Consider the following 24,062-nt stretch of genomic DNA (forward strand, 5'->3'; position numbering starts at 1 on the left):
CATCGACGTCATTGTCGTCGTCATCGTCGTCATCATCATCGTTGTCATCATCGTCATCATCATCCTCGTCATCATCATCCTCCACGTCATCAGCGTCGTCATCGTCGTCGTCATCATCATCATCGTCGTCATCATCATCCTCGTCATCATCCTCGTCGTCATCATCATAGTCATCATCCTCGTGGTCATCATCATCGTCATCATCATCATCGTCGTCATCATCATCCTCGTCATCATCTTCGTCATCAGAGCCACATGACTCTCTGCTCCAGCGAGGCCTCATCCACTGCCCACTCCCAGCCACAGAGGAGACCTTCCTTCTCCTCCAGGCTTTCACGCCAACTCACGCTCTCAGCTGTGTGGTCACAGCGTGCGGTGCGTGTTGCCGCGGTAACGCGGTGCGTGTCGCCACGGTAACGCGTTACCGCACCACAACGCGTTACCACACGCTGGCTCGCCACGCGTCAACGCTCGTCCACGCTGACAGCTGTGCCCCCCCCCCACTCCGCGTGCCCCCCCTCCCCCCCCCCCCCGCCCCCCGCAGGAGGCAAGCTCTACTCCGCCACGGTGACGGATTTCCTCGCGAGCGACGCCGTCATTTACCGGAGCTTGGGGAGCAGCCCCGCTCTGCGCACCATCAAGTACGACTCCAAATGGCTCAAAGGTAACAACCATCGCCTCGTCGTCATCACCCCCCCCCCCTCCCCCGCTCCACCGCCCCCCCCCCCTCCTCTCCCACCGGGACCGTGGCAGCTTGGAACAGCGTCCGTCACGCCACGGGGATTCGGAGCGTCGCCCCCGCGGGCTTCTCCACGCCGCCGTCGCCAGAGAGCCGCCGTCGGCACGAGGTGCTTTGGCCTACTCTTCTACGCTGGCCAAAGCGCCTGGGTGGGGGGGGGGGGGGTGGCGGTAACCCACGTTCCCCCCCCCGCGCCCCCATCGCACACGACCTGCCGATCGTACACTGGGCTGAGGACCCATTTATCCACCGCCTGGTGGCACAGAGGCAGTGCTGTGATGTATGTACGGCGGCTTGGTTTGACCCCTCGCTTCCTGGCGAGGCCCCGTGCTCGTGGCGTCAGTCCGAGTCGCCGAGTGTCACGATGAATCGGGGGGGGGGGGGGGGGGGCGGTGGTTGTGTCCGAGCGGGGCGGCCGCGTGCTCTGATCTCCACCACGTACCCCCCCCCCCCACCACACCAAAGACCCCTTACCGTAGCACGCACCAATCCTTCACTGTATTCACGTAAACTCATTTGCGCGATCTACCCCAACGGGTAAGTAACACACAAGGCCAACCTTAATCATGGACGACATTGGTCTGGAAAGCCGCCTCCGTGTTCAATCGATGCGTGTGGATGCTCGCGTACCCGAGCCCATCGCGACATCACCGCCAATGCACCCCCCCCCCCCAACCTCAGCGGATCTCGGAAAGCGGAGCGGGGATGAGCCGTGAAAAGCACCTTGGGGGCCGTCCATAAATGACGTCACGCACCTAGGGAGGGGGGAGATCAGATGTTTGTGACGATGTGTGACGAGGGGGGGAGTTTGAGAAACGTGACGTCACATCAAAATGCGCAACTTTAAATAAATATAGACAACACGTTCTACTTAATTAAATAGACTTATTAATAAACGTTACATTAAATATGCACTACAATGGCAATAGTTTAAAGCGATTTCAAGCATGTTTTATTTTTTTTGGGGTGCGGGGGCAGAGCTTTGTAGCGTCATATTTGAGGGGGGGCTCTGACTTTTGTGACGCCGTGTCACCGATCGTATCCGCGCGTCGACCGGGGGCCGTGCCGGGCCAGTGGCGGGTTGAAGGCGGCGGGGGAGCGTAGAAGTGCAGTACAACAGCGAATGTTGCTGAACTCCAGCGGTGAACGTGGGGAGTGAGTGACGGTTGGGGGGGGGGGTTAAAGGTGAGGGGGGGGGGGGGTGAGCAGGAGGGGGGGGGGAGTAACGGTGGGAGGTAGGGGAAAGTAACGAGGTGAGTAACGAGGTGAGTAACGAGGCAGTCTTTGCCGGCTTGTGTGCGTGCGTGGCACGGCGAACAGGCAACCAGCGCCGCCACCACTGCCCCCCCCCCATTGCTCCATTGTTGTCGTTGTTGCAGCATTGTGTCCAGCCACCCCCTCTCGGGGGAGGGTTGAGACCCCCCCTACTACCCCCCCCCACCACTGCCCCCCCCTACCACTGCCCCCTCTACCCCCCACTGCTCCCCTCCCACCTCCCCCCCCCCGCCACGATTGTTCAATATTCTGCACCAACGCCTTCTTGACTTTGATTGTAAGGAATTATACAGCTGGGGGGGTGGCACAAACAAAGACAAAGATCCCCCGTGTAGCCTTAGTAGACTGTTGGGGGCAAGTGCTGTTTCGTCGCGAGAAGCACCGATGAAGACCGTCACGGGAGGAGGGCACAACCGCCGATGGTACGGGGTTGGCGTGCATGTGTCTGTCTGTGTGTGTGTGTGTCTGTCTGTGTGTGTGTGTCTGTCTGTCTGTCTGTGTGTGTGTGTGTGCTGGGGAGCGGTAGTGTAGTGGTTAGTGTGCTGCGCTACGAACCCGGCGACCCAAGTTAGATTCACGCTCACGGCGAAACACCAGTGGCGATTATTTGAACCGGTCCTGGGCCTCCCTAGGTCGACTCAGCCTTAATTTAAATTCTGTGCGTGATTAGCATCGGCAGTGGTGGATGGTTCTAGGTCGTGTACTTAGAGCGTATGTATGTACTCTGTGTTGAACTTCTTTCGCACCGTACGTAGCCAACAGCGCTAATCGGAGGTTGCCGGGGAAGGACACCAAACTAAAAGCACGCAACAAAAACTTCGATATGTAAACGCGCAGAACTCACAGTAGCTTCCTAATATCGGAATGGAAGAGCGTTGCAGACGGCCGCGGGGCAGCGCACCTGAAAGCGCGCGGTTGCAAAGTAACCCCCGATTTGTTCGATGCCCACTGGGGAGACAAAGGCGGCCGGGCGTGCTGCTCACCACCCAAAACCGCCGAGTGCGCTGTCCCACAGCCTCCTGTGCAGGTGCTGCCCGCTGACAGCAACTTGCTTCTAGATTTGAAGCTTTCGTGACTGCAAGGATCCACACTCTTAGTTCTTTCGGTGAAGTCACGTAGGTAAAAAAATGAAATTAAAATTAATAAAAATAAAATAACAAAATCACGACGTTTCGGAGGCAATACAAGTCTTCGTCATCAGGTGGGACCGTCACAGCCAGATTTGCTGCATCAAGTGAGGCTCACAGAAAAATCTGGCTGTGACGGTCCCACCTGATGACGGGAGACTTGTGTTGCCTCCGAAACGTCGTGATTTTGTTATTTTATTTTTATTAATTTAATTTCATTTTTTACCCACGTGACTTTACCGAAAGAACTAAGAGTAGCAACTTGCTTCAAACAGCGCCTGTGTGACCGGCTACTCGGGGGGGGGGGGGTGCAGTGCATATTTGTCTCTTGTGTTGTAGTTGTTCGCGTTTGAGCGTGGTGTGTGTGCGAGCGATGGGTGTGGTTGACCTATTTATTTTCTCGGAAAGCAGGGGGGGGGGGGGTGCGTGGGACTTGCTACTTTAAAGTACATTGTATTATTAACGGGTGTGCGCGGTCGTGCGTGCATTGCGCGCTTTTTGCGTGCTTTCTTATCGAGGGCGTGCAGGCGGGTCGCGAGGTTTCTTTCGTTTGTTGTACGTCGTTGAAATAACTGGGTCACGTTTTTTTTTTGGTTTAAATTGCCCTGGATTCCTCGCCGGTGGCGAGCGAGGTGCGCGTGCCACGTCCCCCGCGCGCGCACCTTTTATGAGCACACCCGATCACACTCGCGTAGGATCCACGGAGTCTATGGACGTTCATTAGAAAGAGTTCTACAATGGGAAATGCAAAATCGGAGTGGCCTGGAGAAAAATGCACGCGACCACAGGGAGACAGACACGCGAACTACAAATGTACAGCAGGCGTCAGAGTCGGGATCGAACCCACGACCTCCTGTGTACAGGCGAGGTAGTTAACATCTCCTAGCACCGTGATGATGATGATGAGAGGCACGCAAACTCCAAATATACAGCAGCAGGCGTCAAGAGTCACGGTCAAGATCGAGCCCACGACCCCCTGCATACCAGGCGAGGTCCCGACTTCACCGTGCTCGCCGGCGCACGAGTCGGAATCCAATGGCGGTCATGAAGATGACGGCATCGCTCAGTGAGTGGAGCGGGGAGGGAGAGGAGGGAAGGGGAGGGAGGGAGGGAGGGAGGAGAGGGGAGGGAGGGATGGAGGGAGAGGAGAGGAGGGAGGGAGGAGGGAGGAGGGGAGGGATGGAGGGAGGGAGGGGGATGGAGGGGGGAGGGATGTAGGAAGGGGAGGGATGGAGGGAGGTGAAGGAAGAGAGGGAGGGAGGAGAGGGAGGGAGAGGGGAGGGGGAGGGATGGAGGGGAGGGATGGAGGGAGGGGGAGGGGTGGGAGAGAGGGAGGGGAGTGAGGGGATGGTGGGGAGGTTGACGCTCATCACGGCTGACAAGGGTAACAACAAAAGGAAATGTAAATGAGATTGTAATTGGCTCGTTAACGGTTCGGCGGGCGCTGGCGTTCCGCTGCGTCACTCCAGACCCCCCCCCCTGCCCCCCCCACCCCCCGCTGTGCCCCCCCCCCCCCCACGCCAGACTCGCAGGTGATGATTGTTTGGCTGCTGCAAGCACGGCGCGGTCAGACTCCCTGCCAAGGCGGGGTGCGGGTTGCCGTGTTGTTGGCAGGCGTGCGTACGCGTAAATAACCTCCGGTGTGGGTTTTAAAATATATATATAAATATATATAAATACTGTATATATGTAAAAATTAACAGAGAAGAAATATTTATATATTAATGTAACATATCAATATATTAACATATTCATTTATTTATTTATAATGGCTGTCAGCGTTGAGTGAATGCTTATCCGAAATGGGGGTTTTTTTTGTTTAAATAAAAATTTCTAAAATTCGTAGTTTTGATTTTTGGCACAATTCAGATCCCCCGTTATTTTTCGTCTTCGACGTCGCGTCGTGACGTCATCGCTCCGGATGGAGCTCGTGACATTTGCGATGACGTCACACCTTCGGGTCAGTCCGAAATTAAGTGACGAGGACGAGAGAAAGAAACGCGTGTCCACGTGGGGTCATCTGAAGGAAAACTAGAAAAAAATGTTGCGTGTATCCGGGCTCCGTTCGTGAAAATGCTGACTCTGTTGCGTCCTCGCTGATCCGACGAGTCAAGAGCGGCATGGCTCACAGTGTTATACTTAATAAATGAAACTGAACTGAACAAAATCCTCAGGGTCCACGCACGGTAGAAGTCGGGGGGGAAGGGGGTCTCACTTTGGCACGTGCTCCGCCTACGAGAGTGAGGTTCGTCCCGTGATCGAGATATTTTAGCATCTCACGAGTTCTCATTTAGTAAAAAATCAGCTCGGACCTGAGTCTCGTGCGATTGCGTCTTTGCGTGTGTGTAGTCGCTTGGCGACTAGTGGCTGCCACCATCGGCTCACTACACTTGAGAGCCCGGTGTAATCACAACTCAGCCTGTGTGAGCCTTTGAGTCTCTCCTGTTGCCTATGGATCTCCACGGGAGTCATTGGGTCTGTGAGTCTGCGGGTCTCTGAGTATGTGGGTCTCTACGTGAGTCTGCGGGTTTCTATGCGAGTCTGTGGGTCTCTATGTGAGTATGTGGGTCTCTATGTGAATCTGCGGGTCTCTACGTGAGTCTGTGGGTTTCTATGTGAGTCTACGTGGCGGTGACGTCACCACGACGCTTGTGCCAGGCTATGTGCACCTTGAGGCCATGTGAAGTGTCGAATGCCCGCTGGCAGGAGGTCACGGGGCAGAACCAGGTGCCACGGGTCGACTGACTGAGATGACTGAGATTGGCTGATGCACCACTTGTGCCCCCTACTGTGCCAACTTGCTGTGTTTTAGCCACCCGGCGCTCGTTGTTGTGAGCGTCGCTCCTCCGCCCTCCGTTGTTGTTGGAGGGCGACTGCCTCCAACTGGCCAGTAGCGTCCTTCACGAGCCTCCTCCACAAAGGCCGATCTTGACACCGCTGGTACCAGTCATCGGCAAGTCCACTCAGCGCCACATCCTCCTGTACCACATCACTCCATATCTTCTCTAGCCCGTGCCGCGCCCGTTTAGCCCCCTAGATCCGGCCGAACAAAAGCTATTTAGGCATGTGGTGGCTGGGCATGCAGGCTACATGGCTCAGCCAACGCAGTCTTGCCTGCCGTAGGAGCTCCCCGATGGGACTTTGCCCAGATCTTTCAAGGATTTGTGAGCTCCTCACACAATCCAGCCTGCAGGTTAAACCCAGAATGGATCGTAGGCAGGCCAGCCTAAATGTTTCTAACCGGCGAAGGTGCTCCATTAGGGAGTCCACGTTTCGCAAGCGTCGAGAAGGGAGGGAATGACTGTGGCCGAGAAGACGTAAAGCTTCGTGCGGAGCGAGAGACCAGGTAGCTTCCACACAGCGTTACGCAACCGATGAAAAGATAATGTCCCTCGACTGATTGTGAGACCTCTGCTGTCAAACCAGAGCCGGTCATGAGCACACTGCCCAGGTATGGGAAACTCTCCACTCTTTCCACAATTGCCCTATCACAAATTAGGAGTTGTGGGGGACACCCACACACACACACCCACACACCCACACACACCACACACCCACACACACCCACACACCCAAACACACCACCCATCCACACACACCCACACACACACACCCACACACACACCCACACACACCCACACACACCCACCCACACACCCCACGCACACACCCACACACACACACACACACCCACACATACACCCACCCACAGACACACACACACACCCACACACACACACCCACCCACACACACCCACCCACACACACCCACCCACACACACCCACCCACACACACGCGCGCCAGTGAGTGAGTGATGGCGCAGTCAGTGTGGCTGGAGGCTCTGCGCACCTCCCAGGGCGCGTTCCATTATTCCTCGTTAACGACACCAAATGACGCCTGTTGGCTTCACGCCTCCCTCACCTCGTTACGCTCAAAGTTCATCCCGCGAAACAAAAAATATAAAAATATACACGTGTCTTCCTTGATTTGAAGCTTCCGTGACTGCAGGAATCCATACTCGTTGGTTCTTTCGGTAAAGTCACGTAGGTAGAAAAATAAAACAAAAATAATATATCACTGATATATAAATAATATATCACTGATATATTATTTTTTGTTTCATTTTATTTTTAAAGAGTATACATATTAAAAATAAAATATAACTGATATATTATTTTTTGTTTCATTTTATTTTATTTTTAAAGAGTATACATATTAAAAATAAAATAAAACAAAGAATATTGTTTCGCTGATGTATTCTTTTTTGTTTTATTTTATTCTTCTACCTACGTGACTTTACCGAAAGAACCAAAGAGTATGCATGTGTCTTAATAATAAGTCAATAAATGTTTTTAAATCATCAACAACAACAAGCGAATTGCAGAAACGGGAACAGATGTGCGGCACGCGCGAAATGATCGGTGGGAACGTTGCCACTGGCACGCAGAGCCAGGGGGGGTAGCCGTTCATCCCTGGATGGGGAAACGTGTGGGCACTGCCACCTATTCTGAAACGACTCTAATCGAATATAATTCTTATTTTAACAGGGAAGGCCCCGCTGAGTTGTGTAGCTTCTTTCTTTTCAGAAGCGACCTCGCCATCACAAATGATAGTTCAATTTCGATTCAAAGCTTTCGTGACTGCATGGATTCATATGCTTGGTTCTTTCGGTAAAGTCATGTAGAAGGGAAATAATAAAAATTAAACATAATAATATCAAATTCTCACGACGTTTCGGCCACAACGCAAGCAGCCGTCCTCAGGTGAAGAACAGGGCTGTCGGAAAGACAGCGTCCTAATGAACACCGCTAAGCTTGGCAGCGTATTTTTCAGCTGGGTCAGAGGAGGAGAGATAGTTCATCGAAGTGGGCTCCATCATCATCATCATCGTCGTCGTCGTGGACATTCATAGCAGCCCAATTACACTCAATGCGAGACCTCGACTCTAAATGTGGAGGGAAACAACGGAGGACCCGGAGAAAAATCCACGCGACCACGGGGAGAGAGAGAGAGAGAAAAACGCAAACTCCAAATATAAAGGATGCTTGGAAAACAATGTTAACACTTCTGACAACAACACCGCGAGAAATGTCGCTCCTCCAGGCTCTGGAGACCACCTGAGAAGAGTACAGGCCACGCGTTAAACAACGATGGCGATAAAGTGGAGACACTCTCGATTTAAAGCTTTCGTGACTGCAGGGATTCATCTTCTTGGTTATTTCGGTAAAGTCACGTAGAAGGGAAATAATAAAATACAAAAAATTTAACATAATAAAATACAATTCTCACGACGTTTCGGCCACAACACAAGCAGCCGTCCTCAGGTGAAGAACAGGGCTGTCGGAAAGACAACGTCAGACGGCTGCTTGTGTTGTGGCCGAAACGTCGTGAGAATTGTATTTTATTATGTTTCCTTTTTTATTATTTTATTATTTCCCTTCTACGTGACTTTACCGAAAGAACCAAGAAGATGGAGACACTCTTTGAAGCTATTAACATCACATTTGTCATCACGTTACAGTGTAGCATTAACGATAGTCCCGTATGAGTGTTCACATTTGTTTTGAAGCACTCTGTACACACAACGGGCGTCAGGGTCGGGATCGAACCCAACGACCTCCTGTGTACCAGGTGAAGTCGTCGACATCGTACCACGCTTGTGGAAGAGCAATGCCGTGACCATACTTCACCACTCTGGTCAGCACGGATCGGGTGAAGGTGGTTGTTTGGTTGTTGCTGTAATGCCCTCTGCTGCCCATGACGCCGATGGCTGCTCCTGCTGCTGCTGCCACTACCACTGCTGCCACTGCCACTGCTGCCACTACCACTGCTCAGAGGTCGCAAACGGGTTTTGATTCCTTACCCGTACCCGTACCCGGCCACACCAGGGTTGCAAATGGGTACCCGTACCCGGCCCTACCCGTACACTACCCGTACCCGGCCGGGTACGGATAGGGTACGGGTATCGGGTACCTGATTGCGACCTCTGGGATGAAGCCATGTTGCAGGCGCGGGTGGGTTGATTCTAGGAACTTGAATTGTGAGAAGAGACAAGACGTTGGGAAATGAGTGACAAACGGTTACTCACCAGTGACTCACGGCCTACCCGTACCCGTACCCGGCCGCACCAGGGTCGCAAACGGGTACCCGTACCCGTACCCGGCCGGGTACGGGTAGCCGGGTTTCGGGTAGGGTACGGGTATCGGGTACCCGGTTGCGACCTCTGCCACTGCTGCCAACCCCGTCTGTTGCGTACGGCGATCGCTCGTCCCGGAACGATCCAGTTGACGCGGGTTTTGAGAAATGGGCAACTTGGACACAACCACAACAGCAGCAGCAGCAAGAATAACAACATTAATAATGATTACTCCAGTTGTGTCGTTTAATTGCAACACAACTCTCCCCAGGGTCTCTCTCGCTCCCTGTCTCCCTCTCGCTCCCTCTCCCTCCCCCCCTCTATCGCTCTCACTCTGTCTCTCTCTCCTCCACCCCTCAATCGCTCTCACTCTGTCTCTCTCGCTCTCACTCTGTCTCTCTCGCTCTCACTCTGTCTCTATCTCTCATCCCCCTCTCTATCGCGCTCACTCGCTCTCTCTCTCGCTCTCTTTTTTTACGATCAATGGAAACAAGAAGATGCTCGGTGTAGTCGGCACTTTGCTTCGTTCATTATTTCGTTTTTTTTAATGCTTTGCTTTATGTAACCCCCCCCCCCCCCCCCCCCCATTTTAATGAAAGATTCCACGAAAGACACTCTCTCTTATTCTTGGTTATTTCGGTAAAGTCACGTATGAAGGGAAATAATAAAACAATACAAATAAAACAATTACATTCTCACGACGTTTCGATTGCAACATCAAGCAATCATCATCAGGTGTGAAAACCACTCTCTCCTTCAGCCCCTCGCTCTGTCTCCCTGCCTCTGCATGGATGACGACCTCTTGAACTCCTCGGTTCCCATGGGCTCCTGTGCAGTGGCACCGCCTGCACACTTGGGTAGCTACGTCACAGCCCCCACCCCCCACCCCACCCCACCCATCCCACCCATCTCAAACCCGACTTGGAATTGAACCTACTGCGGCTTTCTCTCCTCTGTGGCCACCGTCGGCCAAACGCGACGTAATGATTTAAACATTGATCATTGATGTTCGTTGTTGTTGTTGTTGTTGGATATTATTGTTGTTGTTGTTTCGTTGGGTGTTGTTATTGTTGTTGTTGTTACGGTGCGGCGATCAACTTTTTTTTAACATCGACGCAATTAGGGTTCATTAGCAGGACGCATTCACGATGCTCCGTCATCACAGCTTTCGTAATTAATTAATCGTCACCCTCGTCTTAATGGATTATATCGTTGCTTTTGTTTACGCGTAACATCTCCCCCCACCCACCCATCCATCACCCCCCACCCCACCCCCATCGCACACAAAGACAAAGATCTCCCGTATAGCCTCGACATAATTTTGGGGCAAGTGCTTTTAGCGAGTAGCATCGCCTACGAAGGCCTGCACGTCACGCGAGGGGGTGGGTGGCCAGTACCACCCACACACACACCCACACACACTCACACACGCACACCCACTCACACACGCTCCTACACAAAGACAACGAGATCCCCCTTATAGCCTTAACAGACTGTAGGGGCAAGTGCTGTTAGCGAGCACCTTTGAAGGCCTGCACGGCACACGAGATGGTGGGGTGACCAGCACCACGCCCGACCGCCTTTGTCTCCCGATATTTACACGCCGCACCAGGTACTCATTTGAGGCTGAGTCGACCTAGGGGATGCCCATAACCGGTTCAGATTACCGCCACTGCTGTTAGCCGTGAGCGGGAATCAAACTCGGGTCGTCAAGTTCGCAGCTCTGCACAGCGTGCCAACAGTGACGCTACCGCTCCCCCCCTATAGGCACAGACGCACAGACACACACGCCCCTGTCCACACACGCACACGCTCTCCCACACACGACACACACACACGCCCCTGTCCACACACGCACACGCTCTCCCACACACGACACACACACGCCCCTGTCCACACACGCACACGCTCTCCCACACACGACACACACACACGACACAGAGACCACCACGCCCGGACAGCCTCTACAGACTGCAGCCAGCAAGGTGATGCGGTTCGCGAGATGCGCTCGTGGGTAGGACCAGCACCCCCCCCCCCGCTGCCCAAATAAGAATATTTATTTATTTACTTCAAGGTTTCATCATCTTGGTTCTTTCGGTAAAGTCACGTAGAAGGAAAATAATAAAATAATAAAAATTAAACATAATAAAATAATTCTCGCGACGTTTCGGCCACAACACAACCACCTGAAGACGGCTGCTTGCGTTGTGGCCGAAACGTCGTGAGAATAATTTTATTATGTTTTATTTATTTTATTTTATTATTTTCCTTCTATGTGACTTTACCAGTCACGAAAGCTTTAAATTGAAATTATACTTCAAGGTTCTTCCGGCTCCTCCTTCCTCTTCTTCCTCTTCTTCTCCTCCTCGAGTGTCGAAGTGCCCCACCCTCCCCCCCCCCTCCCCCCCCCCTCCCCCCCCCTCCCCCCCCGGCTCGTCAGCAGTCCCCGCACGGCCGCGTCTTGCAGCGGAGAGATGCCCTCCCGCCCGCCCGCTCGAATTCCTCACTAGGGAATGATCGCTTCTGACAACTTAATCTCTCCCCCCCATCGCCCCGCCCCCTCCCCCGCCGAGTAGCGTAACGAACGCGGGGGGCAGGTAGCGGGGATGCCTTGCCCCCCACCACCGCCCCTCTCGCCCTGGTGGCCAAAGCTGCGAGATGCCCCCCCCCCCCTGCAAACCCCTTGTCACGATCTGACCCCGTGCCCCTACTGGAACATCTGTGACAAGAGAGCTTCACAGCTGATCGGATTCCTCCCCCTGGTATGAATGAATTGATTCTGAGACATGTTTTCGACAACGGTGTAAAACAACAACAACAACACAACAACAACTTAAAGCGCGGTGTAGATATTATTTGGACGAAAATGCTGTCGCGCAAAGTTCCACGTTTATTTTAGTTCGATGAGAGCGCGAACCTTTGGCTTCCGCAGGTTGCGCACCGCGCGTTTTGTTTCTACCTCTTCCTCCTCCTCCTCGTCGTCGTCGTCTACTTCGTTGCAGTGTCACCGGGGTAGACGAGCGGGCTGCTGCATTTCGGTGAAGACGGAGAGGACCATGCCACCCCCCCGCACCCTCCTCCCACAGCGTGAAATGTTGGAGACCGTGAGAGTGACGACGACGATGAGCACGTGGGTCAGGGCAGGAGGAGGCCACCGCGACATTAAATCGCCTCTGGGGTGCGACCGTGCGAAGAGACACATTGCAGTATTGGGGGGGGCACCATCTGAGCGATTGCCGCACCGCCAAGCTACGGTGGCTAGGAGATGTTAGCTACCTCGGCTGGGCTGCAGGAGGTCGTGGGTTCGATCCCGACCCTGACGCCTGCTGTATATTTGGAGTTTGCGTGTCTCTCTCATCATATCACCACGGTAGCTATGAGATGTTAACTACCTCGCCTGATATGCAGGAGGTCGTGGGTTCGATCCCCACCCTGACGCCTGCTGCTGTACATGTGGAGTTTGTGTGTCCTTTCCCTTCTACGTGACTTTACCGAAAGAACCAAGAATATGAATCCCTGCAGTCACGATAGCTTTAAATCAATGTTTACTTTTAGTTCAACAGCACTTGCCCCAAGAGTCTGACGAGGCTGCACGGGTGGGATCTTTGTCTTTGCCTCTGTGCGCTCGCAGAGCCGCAGTTTGTGAACGCCGTGGAGTACGGCGACTACATCTACTACTTCTTCCGCGAGATGGCTGTGGAATTCAGCACCATGGGCAAGGTGAGGACGTGGCGGGCACAGCGGTGGCGAGATGTCACCGACCTCGCCTGGCATGCGGGAACTCGTGGGTTCGATCCCGACCTTGAAGATGCCTGTATATTTGGAGTTTGCGTCTCTCTCTCTCTCTCATCATCACCACGGTGGCTAGGAGATGTTAACTACCTCGCCTGGTATGCAGGAGGTCGTGGGTTCGATCCCGACCCTGACGCCTGCTGCTGCTGTATATTTGGAGTTTGCGTGTCTCTCTCTCTCATCATCACCACGGTGGCTAGGAGATCAGAGGAAACAAGAAGATGCTCGGTGTAGTCGGCACTTAGTTTCGTTCATCATTTCGGTTATTTTTTATTTTTTTAAATGCTTTGCTTTATGTAAACCTGCCCCCCCCCCCTTTTTAAATGAAAGATTTAACAAAAGATGTCTCGCTCTGCTCTCCTTACCCCTCGCTCTCTCTCTCTCCCCGTGGTGGTCGCGTGGATTTTTCTCCGCGTCTTCCGGCTTTTTCTTTTCTCTCTCGACGTCGTGAGTTCAGAGATATTTGGCTGCTATGAATGTCCACACGGTGATGAGGAGCCACTTCGTTGGGCTATCATTTTCGATTGCCAGGGTCGTTTCTGAAAAACTGAGCTGTGTAGCTCAGTGGTGCCTCCGTACCTGGTAAAATGAAATTAAATTGTTCAGTTTCCACTCGAGTTTATTTTTGTGGAGGCGACCGCCCCGGGCCCCGCACATTGGGGGGCTCCGTGCTTCGACCTCACGGGGTGTCAGATGTAATACTACCGGGGGGGTGGGAGGGTTGCCCCGCACACCCCACACACCCCACACACCCCCCACACACCCACACACCCCCACACACCCACACACCCCACACACCCCCACACACCCACACACCCACACACACCCCCCACACACCCACACACCCCACACACCCACACACCCCACACACCCCCCACACACCCACACACCCCCACACACCCACACACCCCACACACCCCCCACACACCCACACACCCCCACACACCCACACACCCCACACACCCCCCACACACCCACACACCCCCACACACCCACACACCCACACACCCCACACACCCCACACACCCCCACACACCCCCCACACCCCCACACACCCCCACCCCCACACCCCCCACACACCCACACACCCCCACACACCCCCACACACCCCACACACCCCCACACACCCCACACCCCCCCACACACCCCACACACCCACCCCCACACCCCACACACCCCCACACACCCACACACCCCCACACACCCACACACCCACACACCCCCACACACCCCCACACACCCCCACACCCCACACACCCCCACGCACCCCCACGCACCCACACACCCCCACACACCCACACACCCCCACACACCCCCACACACCCCCACACACCCCCACACACCCCCACACACCCCCCACCCCCCCCACACCCCACACACCCCACACACCCACACCCCCCCACACCCACACACCCCACACACCCCCACACACCCCCCACACCCCCCCACACACCCCCACCCCCCCCCTTATGGACGGTTCTGAAGGGCAGGGCACGACGCAGTCGACATTCAAACAAACTACCGCCCACCGCCTCATTGTTCTCATTGTTGCATTGTGTCCAGCCAGCCCCTCTCTTGGGGGGTCTCTGTGTGTGTCTGTGGGTCTCTGTGTGTGTCTGTGGGTCTCTGTGTGTGTCTGTGGGTCTCTGTGCGTGTCTGTGTGTCTCTGTGTGTGTCTGTGTGTCTCTGTGCGTGTCTGTGGGTCTCTGTGTGTGGTATGGGTCCTCTGTGCGTGTCTATGGGTCTCTGTGTGTGTCTGTGGGTCTCTGTGTGTGGTATGGGTCTCTGTGCGTGTCTGTGTGTCTCTGTGTGTGTCTGTGTGTCTCTGTGCGTGTCTGTGGGTCTCTGTGTGTGGTATGGGTCTCTGTGTGTGTCTGTGTGTCTCTGTGCGTGTCTGTGGGTCTCTGTGTGTGGTATGGGTCTCTGTGCGTGTCTATGGGTCTCTGTGTGTGTCTGTGGGTCTCTGTGCGTATCTGTGGGTCTCTGTGCGTGTCTGTTTGTCTATCTGCGTGTCTGTGGGTCTCTGTGCGTGGTCTGTGGGTTTTCTGTGCGTATCTGTGGGTCTCTGTGCGTGTCTGTGGGTCTCTGTGTGTGTGTCTATGGGTCTCTGTGTGTGTCTGTGTGTCTCTGTGCGTGTCTGTGGGTCTCTGTGTGTGGTATGGGTCTCTGTGCGTGTCTGTGGGTCTCTGTGTGTGTCTGTGGGTTTCTGTGCGTATCTGTGGGTCTCTGTGCGTATCTGTGGGTCTCTGTGCGTGTCTATGGGTTTCTGAACGTCTCTGTGGGTCTCTCTGTTAGCCTGTAAGTCAAAAACATAAATTAAGATTCCTCTTTGATTCCTACTGGAACCCAGTCGGCTTCACATTTTCACTCAAAGCAACAACAAACAACCACAAACAACCACCTCATTTCACAGACGTCACCGCCAACCGCAAGTTAGTTCACCGCACGGCGCCGCGCCGACGTGCGCCGGGACGCGGCGGGGAAGTCCACCGACTCGCGCTCGCGACACCGCCGGCGCTGACTCCCGCTCTGTTCCCCGCCGGCGCCCCGCCAGGTGGTCTTCTCGCGAGTGGCGCGCGTCTGCAAGAACGACGTCGGGGGGCTCGCAGCGCGTGCTGGAGCGCCACTGGACGTCGTTCCTGAAGGCGCGCCTCAACTGCTCGGTGCCGGGCGAGCCGCGCTTCTACTTCAACGTGCTGCGCGCCGTCACGGGGGTCGTGACGGCGCGAGGCAGGGCACTCGCCGTCGGCGTGTTCACCACGCCGCAGAACAGGTGAGGGGGGGGTGGGTGTGTGTGGGTGGGTGGGTGGGTGTGGGTGTGTGGGTGAGAGTGTGTGTGGGTGGGTTTGTGTGAGGAGCTCAAAAGTCCTTGAAAGATCTGGGCAAAGTCCCATCAGTGAGCTCCTCCGGCAGGCAAGGCTGCGTTGGCTGGGTCATGTAGCCCGCATGCCCAGCCACCGCATGCCTAAACAGCTTTTGTTCGGCCGGATCGAGGGGGCTAAACGGGCGCGGCACGGGCTAGAGAAGAGATGGAGTGATGTGGTACAGGAGGACGTGGAGCTGAGTGGACTTGCCGATGACTGGTACCAGCGGTGTCAAGATCGGCCTCAGTGGAGGAGGCTCGTGAAGGACGCTACTGGGCAGTTGGAGGCAGTCGCCCTCCAACAACAACGGAGGGCGGAGGAGCGACGCTCACAACAACGAGCGGAGCGCCGGGTGGCTAAAGCACAGCAAGTTGGCACAGTAGGGGGCACAGGTGGTGCATCAGCCAGTCATCTCGGTCATCTCGGTCAGTCGACCCGTGGCACCTGGGTCTGCCCCGTGACCTCCTGCCAGCGGGCGTTCGACACTTCACGTGGCCTCAGGGTGCACATGGCCTGGCACAAGCGTCGTGGTGACGTCACCGCCACTTAGTGGCGAATGGCGGTTGTTGTTGTTGGGTGGGTTTGTGGGTGAGAGTGTGTGGGTGAGTGTGTGTGGGTGAGAGTGTGAGTGTGAGAGTGTCTGTGTGTGTGTAATGTGTGTGGTGTGAGAGTGTGTGTGGGAGTGTGTGTGTGAGAGTGTGTGTGTGAGAGTGTGAGTGTGAGAGTGTCTGTGTAATGTGTGTGGTGTGAGAGTGTGTGTGAGAGTGTGTGTGTGAGAGTGTGTGAGAGTGTGAGTGTGAGAGTGTCTGTGTGTGTGTAATGTGTGTGGTGTGAGAGTGTGTGTGTGAGAGTGTGTGTGGGAGTGTGTGTGTGAGAGTGTGAGTGTGAGAGAGACACTGTGAGTGGGAGTGTGGGTGAGAGTGGGGAGCGGTGGCGCAGCGGTTAGCGCTACGCTGCGCTACGAACCCGGCGACCCGAGTTCAATTCCTGCTCACGGCCTACACCAGTGACGATTATCTGAACCGGTCCTGGGCCTCCCCTAGGTCGACTCAGCCTCAAATGAGTACCTGGTGCGGTGTGTAAACATTGCCACTGGGGAGACAAAGGCGGCCTTCGTAGGTGCTACTCGCTAACAGCACTTTGTCCCCCAAAAGTGTTGAGGCCACACGTGGGATCTTTGTCTTGCGTGCGTGTGCGGTGCGTGTGCGGTGCGTGTGCGGTGCGTGTGCGGTGCGTGTGCATTGCGTGTGCAGTATCCCCGGGTCTGCCGTGTGTGCCTTCGACATGGTCGACGTGGAGGGAGTGTTCGACGGACGCTTCAAGGAGCAGCGGCTGCCCGACGGAGGCTGGACCACGGTGCCCGAAGACAAGGTGCCCAGACCCAGGTGCGTGCCCACGTGTGTGCACGGCGAATCGAGGCAACAGCCCCGGGCCCCGTGCTTTGGGGGGGGGGGGGGGGGCGGGCGTGCTTCGACGCCATTGTGGCGAGATGTTAATGCCTCGCCTGGTATGCAGAAGGTCGTGGGTTCGATCCCGACCCTGATGTGATGTTTCGCGGGCCCTGCAACACTATGAAATAAAAACTAAACTTTTTATTTGTTTTGCCAGGCAAGGCCCACTGAGCTACGTAGCGTTTCTTCAGAAGCGAAATTTATAGCAGCCAAATACTCTAAACGCATGAATTTTGACTGAAAACTTTCGTGACTGCAGGAATTCATATTCTTGGTTCTTTCGGTAAAGTCACGTAGATATAAAATATTAAATAAAAATAATAAAATAAAATTTAAATAAACATTTTCAAATAAAAATCATAATTATTATTTTTATTTCCAATTTTTTATCTTACCGAAAGAAGCAAGAATAACCTAAACTCATGTCTCTAAATGCGGAGGCAAATACCGAAGGACCCGGAGAAAAATCCACGTGACCACAGAAAGAGAGAGACACGCAAACTCCAAATATAGAGCAGCAGGCGTCAGAGTCGGGATCTAACCCACAACCTCCTGCGTACCAGGCGAGGTAGTTAACATCTCCTAGCCACCGTGATGATGATGATGATGAAAGAGAGAGAGACACGCAAACTCTAATACACAGCAGCTGGCGTCAGGCTCGGGCATGAACCCACAACCTCCTGTATACCAGGCGAGGTAGTTAACATCTCCTAGCCACCGTGATGATGATGAGAGAGAGAGACACGCAAACTCGAAATACACAGCAGGCATCAGAGTCGGGCATGAACCCACAACCTCCTGCATACCAGGCGAGGTAGTTAACATCTCGCCACCGCACCCCCACTATGTACGGCCCTGCCCCCCATGTACACATCCTCTCTCGTGCCCCCCCGCCCCCCCCCCCCCCAGGCCTGGCTGCTGTGCGGGCACGGGCAGCGCGCGTGACGTGCGCAGCTCCGTGGAGCTGCCGGACGAGACGCTGGCGTTCATCAAGACGCACCCCCTGGTGGAGGACAGCGTGCCCGCCCTGCTGCACCGGCCCGGCTTCACCAAGACCATGGTCCGGTGAGTGGTGACGACGGTGGTGACAATGACGACGACGATGATGATGATGATGACAACGATCACAATGATCACAAATGATGACGGTGATGATGACGTTGGTGACAATAACTACGACGATGATAATGATGATGGCAATGATCACAATGACAACGATGACAGCGATCACAATGACGACGATGATGACGATGACAGTGATCACAATGATGACGATGATGATGATGATGGCAATGACGATGACATTGATCACAATAACGACAGCGATGTTGATGAAGATGACAATGATCACAATGATGACGACGACGACGATGATGATGATGATGGCAATGACGATGACATTGATCACAATAACGACAGCGATGTTGATGATGATGACAATGATGACTGATCACAATGATGACGACGACGATGATGATGATGACAACGATCACAATGATGACGACGACAATGATGACGATTACAATGATCACAATGATGACGACGACGATGAAGATGATGATGATGACAACAATCACAATGATGACGATTACAATGATCACAATGACGGCGACGATGATGACAACGATGACATTGACCACAATGATCACGGCGGATGACGACGACGATGAATTATGACGATGATGATGAAGATGCCAACGATCACAATGACTTTTCGAATTAAAGCTTTCGTGACTGCAGGGATTCATCTTCTTGGTTCTTTCGGTAAAGTCACGTAGAAGGGAAATAATAAAATAATAACAAATAAAACATAATAAAATAATATAATAATATAATATGTTTTATTTTATTTTATTATTTTCCTTCTACGTGACTTTACCGAAAGAACCAAGAAGATGATCACGACGACGCCGATGACGATGACATCGACCACAATGACGACGACGCCGTCCCCCCCATAGGTACCGCCTCACCAAGATCGAGGTGGACACGGAGGCGGGTCCCCACGGCAACCACACGGTGATCTTCCTGGGCTCGGAGGACGGCGTGCTGCTCAAGGTGCTCTCCCAGGAGGGCGGAGCCTGGGCCGGCGGGGGCGGCGGGGGGGGGGCCGTCCGTGGGGGGGGCTCCGGTGGAGGGGGCCGCCCCCTCGGGCCTCCTGCTGGAGGAGATCCACGCCTACAACCCGCACAGGTGACGGAGCGCTCGCCTACACACCGTCGCGCTGCCTGTGTACGCTGGACGTAGCCGAACGTGCTAATGTGTGTACGGTGAACTTCGTTCACACCGTACGTAGCCGTCCGTGATAATCGGAGGGGCGGGGGAAGAAGAACAAACTAAACACAAAGAATACATTTGTTTGTTAATCTCGGTGATTTAAAAGTGCATCACAGATTCCGGTGGTTCTCCTTATATCAGAAGGGAGGAGCGTTCCTGACGGCCGCAGAAGCGCATCTGAAAGGATCTGAAAACGCCGATGATGATGACGATGATGACGGTGCTGCTGCTGATTATGGTGGTGATGGTGCTGATGATATTGACGATGGTGCTGACGTTGATGATGGTGCTGATGATGATGTTGATGGAGCTGATGATGATGTTGATGGTGCTGGTAATGATGTTCATGGTGGTCATGAAGATGGTGCTAATGCTGATAATGGTACTGATGATGATGGGGCTGATGCTGATGATGGTGCTTATGCTGATGATGGTGCTGATGACGATGATGACGGTGGTGCTGATGACGGTGGTGCCCCAGGTGTAACGTGGACGGCGTGGAGGACCGGCGCATCGTGGGCCTGCAGCTGGACCGTGCGCACCACGCACTCTTCGTCGCCTTCCCGTCGTGCATCGTCAAGGTGGCGCTCAGCCGGTGCGAGCGCCACGCACGGTGCAAGCGGTGAGACCCCCACGACCCCCCCCCCTACCCCCCGTGCATAGCCTCAACACTTCTAGTGAGCCGCAGCGCCTGTGAAGGCCGGCACTGTGGCACACGGCATCCCGCCCGCCCGGCCGCCTTTGTCTCCCCAGTGGCGATGTTTGCGCATCGTAAGCAGGTATTCATTTTGAGGCTGAGTTGACCTAGGGGGAGGCCCAGGACCGGTTCAGATCATCAGATCATCAGATCATCTGTGTCCCCATACTCGCACTCACCCCCACCCCCTGTCCCCACACTCACCCCCACCCCCTCCGTGTCCCCTCCGTGCGCGGAGCAGAACCTGCATTGCGTCACGTGACCCATACTGCGGCTGGGCTCGCGAGGGGTCGTGCGCCCGCATCACCGCCCCCACCAGGTGAGGCCACGCCCACCCCTCACCCCTAAACCCACCCCACCCCTACCCCACCCTCAGCCCTACCTCACCCCTACCCCACCTTCACTCCTACCCTACCCCACCCTCACCCCTACCTCACCCCACCCGTACCTCTCACCCCACCCGTACCCCACCCCACCCCACCCCCACCCCACCCCCACCCCTACCTCACCCATACCCCACCCATACCCCACCCCTACCCCACCCCCACCCCACCCCCACCCCTACCTCACCCATACCCCACCCGTACCCCTCACCCCACCCGTACCCCACCCCACCCCCACCCCACCCCCACCCCACCCCCACCCCTACCTCACCCATACCCCACCCCACCCCTACCCCACCCCCACCCCTAACTCACCCCCACCCCTACCTCACCCATACCCCACCCATACCCCACCCCTACCTCACCCCCACCCCTACCCCACCCCTAACTCACCCCCACCCCTACCGCACCCCTACCCCACCCCACCCCTACTCCACCTCACCCCACCCCTACCCCACCGCTACCCCTACTGCCATGGACTCGTGTTGACGGCACGTTGCCGCCGTCCCTCCCCGTGTGTCTAACCCCGCAGCGTTCCGTACGAACAGGACATCGAACACGGCAACTCCAAGGGGCTCGAGTACTGCCAAGGTAAGGAGGCTTTCCCCTTCTGCAATGCATTCTGGGGCGGGTTGGGCGGCAATGCGTCTCCCTCTCGGCACGTGGAAATTTACAGTTGCAGCCAAAGATTCTGAAGGCCCCACTCAAATCTGAACGCCCATACAATCACGTGACCGGGAACATTTGTTTGGCTGTGTCGGCTGGGTGGTGGAGGGCTCTAACAACGCGTTACTCGTTGCCGCGTCAGTACGTGGCCTAAACACGGAACGATGTTGTGAATCGTAACGCCGGGTGCGGAAACGCACGTGTTTAAGCGTGTGTGTGTGCGTGCGTGTGTGCATGTGTGCGTGTGTGTTTTTGTGCGTGTGTGCACGCGACTGTGTGTGCGTGTGCATGCCTGTGCGTGTACGTGTGTGTACGTGTGTGCGTGTGTGTGCGTGTGCCTGTGTGTGTACGTGTGTGTGTGCGTGTGCCTGTGTGTGTACGTGTGTGTGTACGTGTGTGTTGGTATGCGTGTGTGTACGTGTGTGCGTGCGCGCGTGTGTGCGTGTGTGTGTTTTACAGCCGAAGGCTTCGTGGCAATAAATGGTGAGACATTCTTTTGCCTTCCTCCCTCCCAGGCCCCTGAGCCTTTGTGTGGGTTTCTGTTTGTTCGCTGCGCCGAGGTGCCATCGGCAGGCATCCCGACAAATCGCGCCTAATAATAATAGAACAAAATTCGAGCTGCCACGTTTAATCTGACAAATATATATAAAATACAATCACGATAATTTTTTTTTACAAGAAAAAGTAACACAAAATTACTCGAATTACATTTTTATTATTATTATTTTACAAAATGCGCCTTTGTCGGATTTTTTCTTAGCGCACCCGCCACTAACGCTGAAATGAATATTTCTCATCTGCAAAAGCCAAAGGCAACCGTCGTCAATGCCTGGGGTCCACCGCTCAGATTTTCCTTCATTCCACGTCCAATTCTCCGCAAAGCAGTTGGGAGGAAACGCGGCTCCGTATTTAGATTTAGCCAACGGCCGAGATGCTCGCAATTCTGGCGGCGCTGGTTGCGACTGCCGGCAAAGCGTCCCCCGTGCCAGTCGCGCTCCTCCAACATTGCCGGCGATGTACCGAAGCCAGTGACGGCTTGACATTTAATTTGGCTTCGTCGGGTGGTGGAGAGGGGCGAACGACAACGAATTTTCAACGACCGCCGCAGCCACCAGCGCCACGTGGCGGTGGTGTCGGTGGTGGTCGTTTGAAAATTCCCACCACAAATATTCTGATGCGGAGTTCTCGAACGTGGAGCGCACCGCGTTCGAGCGACCCTGAAGCGGCCCTCGGAACGAGCGATCCGCACGGTCGGCCACGTACGGCGCGAAAGAGGTTCACGGCACGTGGGTGGGTGCCGAGCCTTGGCTGGTACCGCGGCGAAAAGTCGTGGGAACGCCATTGCAAAGAAAGTCGCCCGGGTGAAAGTGACGCTCCGACAAGAGCGTCGCATCCTCAAATAATACCGTCGACGCACCCCGACGGACCCCACGAACCGCGGTTCTAACCACGTCCGGAACGCACGTGCCCCCCCCCCCCGCCACCCCCCATGGGTCACGGTTGGCTACGTACGGCGCAAAAGAAGTTAAACGTGCGTGTACGTACGTTACCGTCCGCGCAGATTTTTATTTTATTATTTTACACGGGAATAAATATTTCCAGGAGCGCCGAGGCCCGAGTGAGATGCTTCCGGTGCAATAACAGAGAACGCTATTAAATTAATTTCGGGAGAGCGCTGAAAAATCAAGGGCGCGTGTTCTCTGCCCGCCCCACTAAACCAACCTCTCCCGCCCCCAGGTCAAGCCACCGAATTTATATTTTCCCTTTCTTTTCCAATTTATATTCCGTCCCGCCGCCGTAATATTTCGCGCGGGGGGGGGGGGCGCGTTCGCGCGTTCCCGATGCCGCCCGCCTCTCGCTCCGCCAGCCCCAGATGCGAGGTCGCGCAGTCAATAAGCGTCCATCAGTCACCGGCTCGACACCGCTCCACGTCCACAACAATCGGCACATCCGCTCCCCTCTCCGCTCCCCTCCCTACCTCCTCCTCTCTGCTTGGGGTTTGCCGCTGTCTATTGCATGCCGTAGAGATGCGTAGAGACCCATTGACTTGCGTGCAGACCCGTAGACGTTCATAGAGACCAGAAGGGTTGGCCCGTACGACAACGAGAGTCTTAAGTCGGTGTTCTTCATTGCAAGGCCCTGCGGGGCCACTGGCGGTCCCCCTATTGCCGTGAAACCTCCAATAGTTTCAAATGTGTGGCGGTCCCTCCTCACAATGATGATGTCTTATTGGCGAAAGTGCCACCCCCCACCCACCCCCCGCTCTGAAAATTAGTGAAGATCACCCCCACCACTTGCTTGATGAAAAGTCGGTAATTGTTTTTTTACCCTTTTATCTGGCAACAAAACTGACACCTTTTTTACAAGGAGTCATGTTTGCATAGTCCACAATACCTGCAGTCATAATTCAAACAAAAAACTTAACTCTGATAATGTATGCACTGTCCTTGAAGTTGATTGGTCCACATCCAAGACAGCTTTCTTTAGAGCCTAGTCTCACATGGGTTGGACCAGATGACGCCAAAAGGCGCACAACTCAAAGACAATGCACCATCAGAGTATGAGAGCTCGGGGGTAAGCATTTACACCATTGGAACCTCATTTGCCAGTAAAAAATATGATAATTGTTTTTTACCCTTTTATCTGGCAACAAA

The 24,062-nt window shown here is 54.7% G+C and overlaps 1 protein-coding gene across 1 annotated transcript in view; it reads left to right on the forward strand.

Annotated features, from left to right (window-relative positions):
* LOC144950867 (semaphorin-6A-like) overlaps nt 1-24,062 on the forward strand; it is a 144,812-nt gene that overhangs the window by 105,881 nt on the left and 14,869 nt on the right. Inside the window, 12 exon segments of the mRNA XM_078881018.1 lie at nt 545-664; nt 12,910-12,998; nt 15,625-15,666; nt 15,668-15,843; nt 17,188-17,319; nt 18,295-18,450; nt 19,347-19,470; nt 19,523-19,578; nt 20,144-20,284; nt 20,601-20,678; nt 21,275-21,333; nt 21,868-21,891. Coding sequence (XP_078737144.1) covers nt 545-664; nt 12,910-12,998; nt 15,625-15,666; nt 15,668-15,843; nt 17,188-17,319; nt 18,295-18,450; nt 19,347-19,470; nt 19,523-19,578; nt 20,144-20,284; nt 20,601-20,678; nt 21,275-21,333; nt 21,868-21,891 — 1,197 coding nt within the window.

This window comes from Lampetra fluviatilis, chromosome 59 (genome assembly GCF_964198595.1).
Source record: "Lampetra fluviatilis chromosome 59, kcLamFluv1.1, whole genome shotgun sequence".
Taxonomy (NCBI): domain Eukaryota; kingdom Metazoa; phylum Chordata; class Hyperoartia; order Petromyzontiformes; family Petromyzontidae; genus Lampetra; species Lampetra fluviatilis.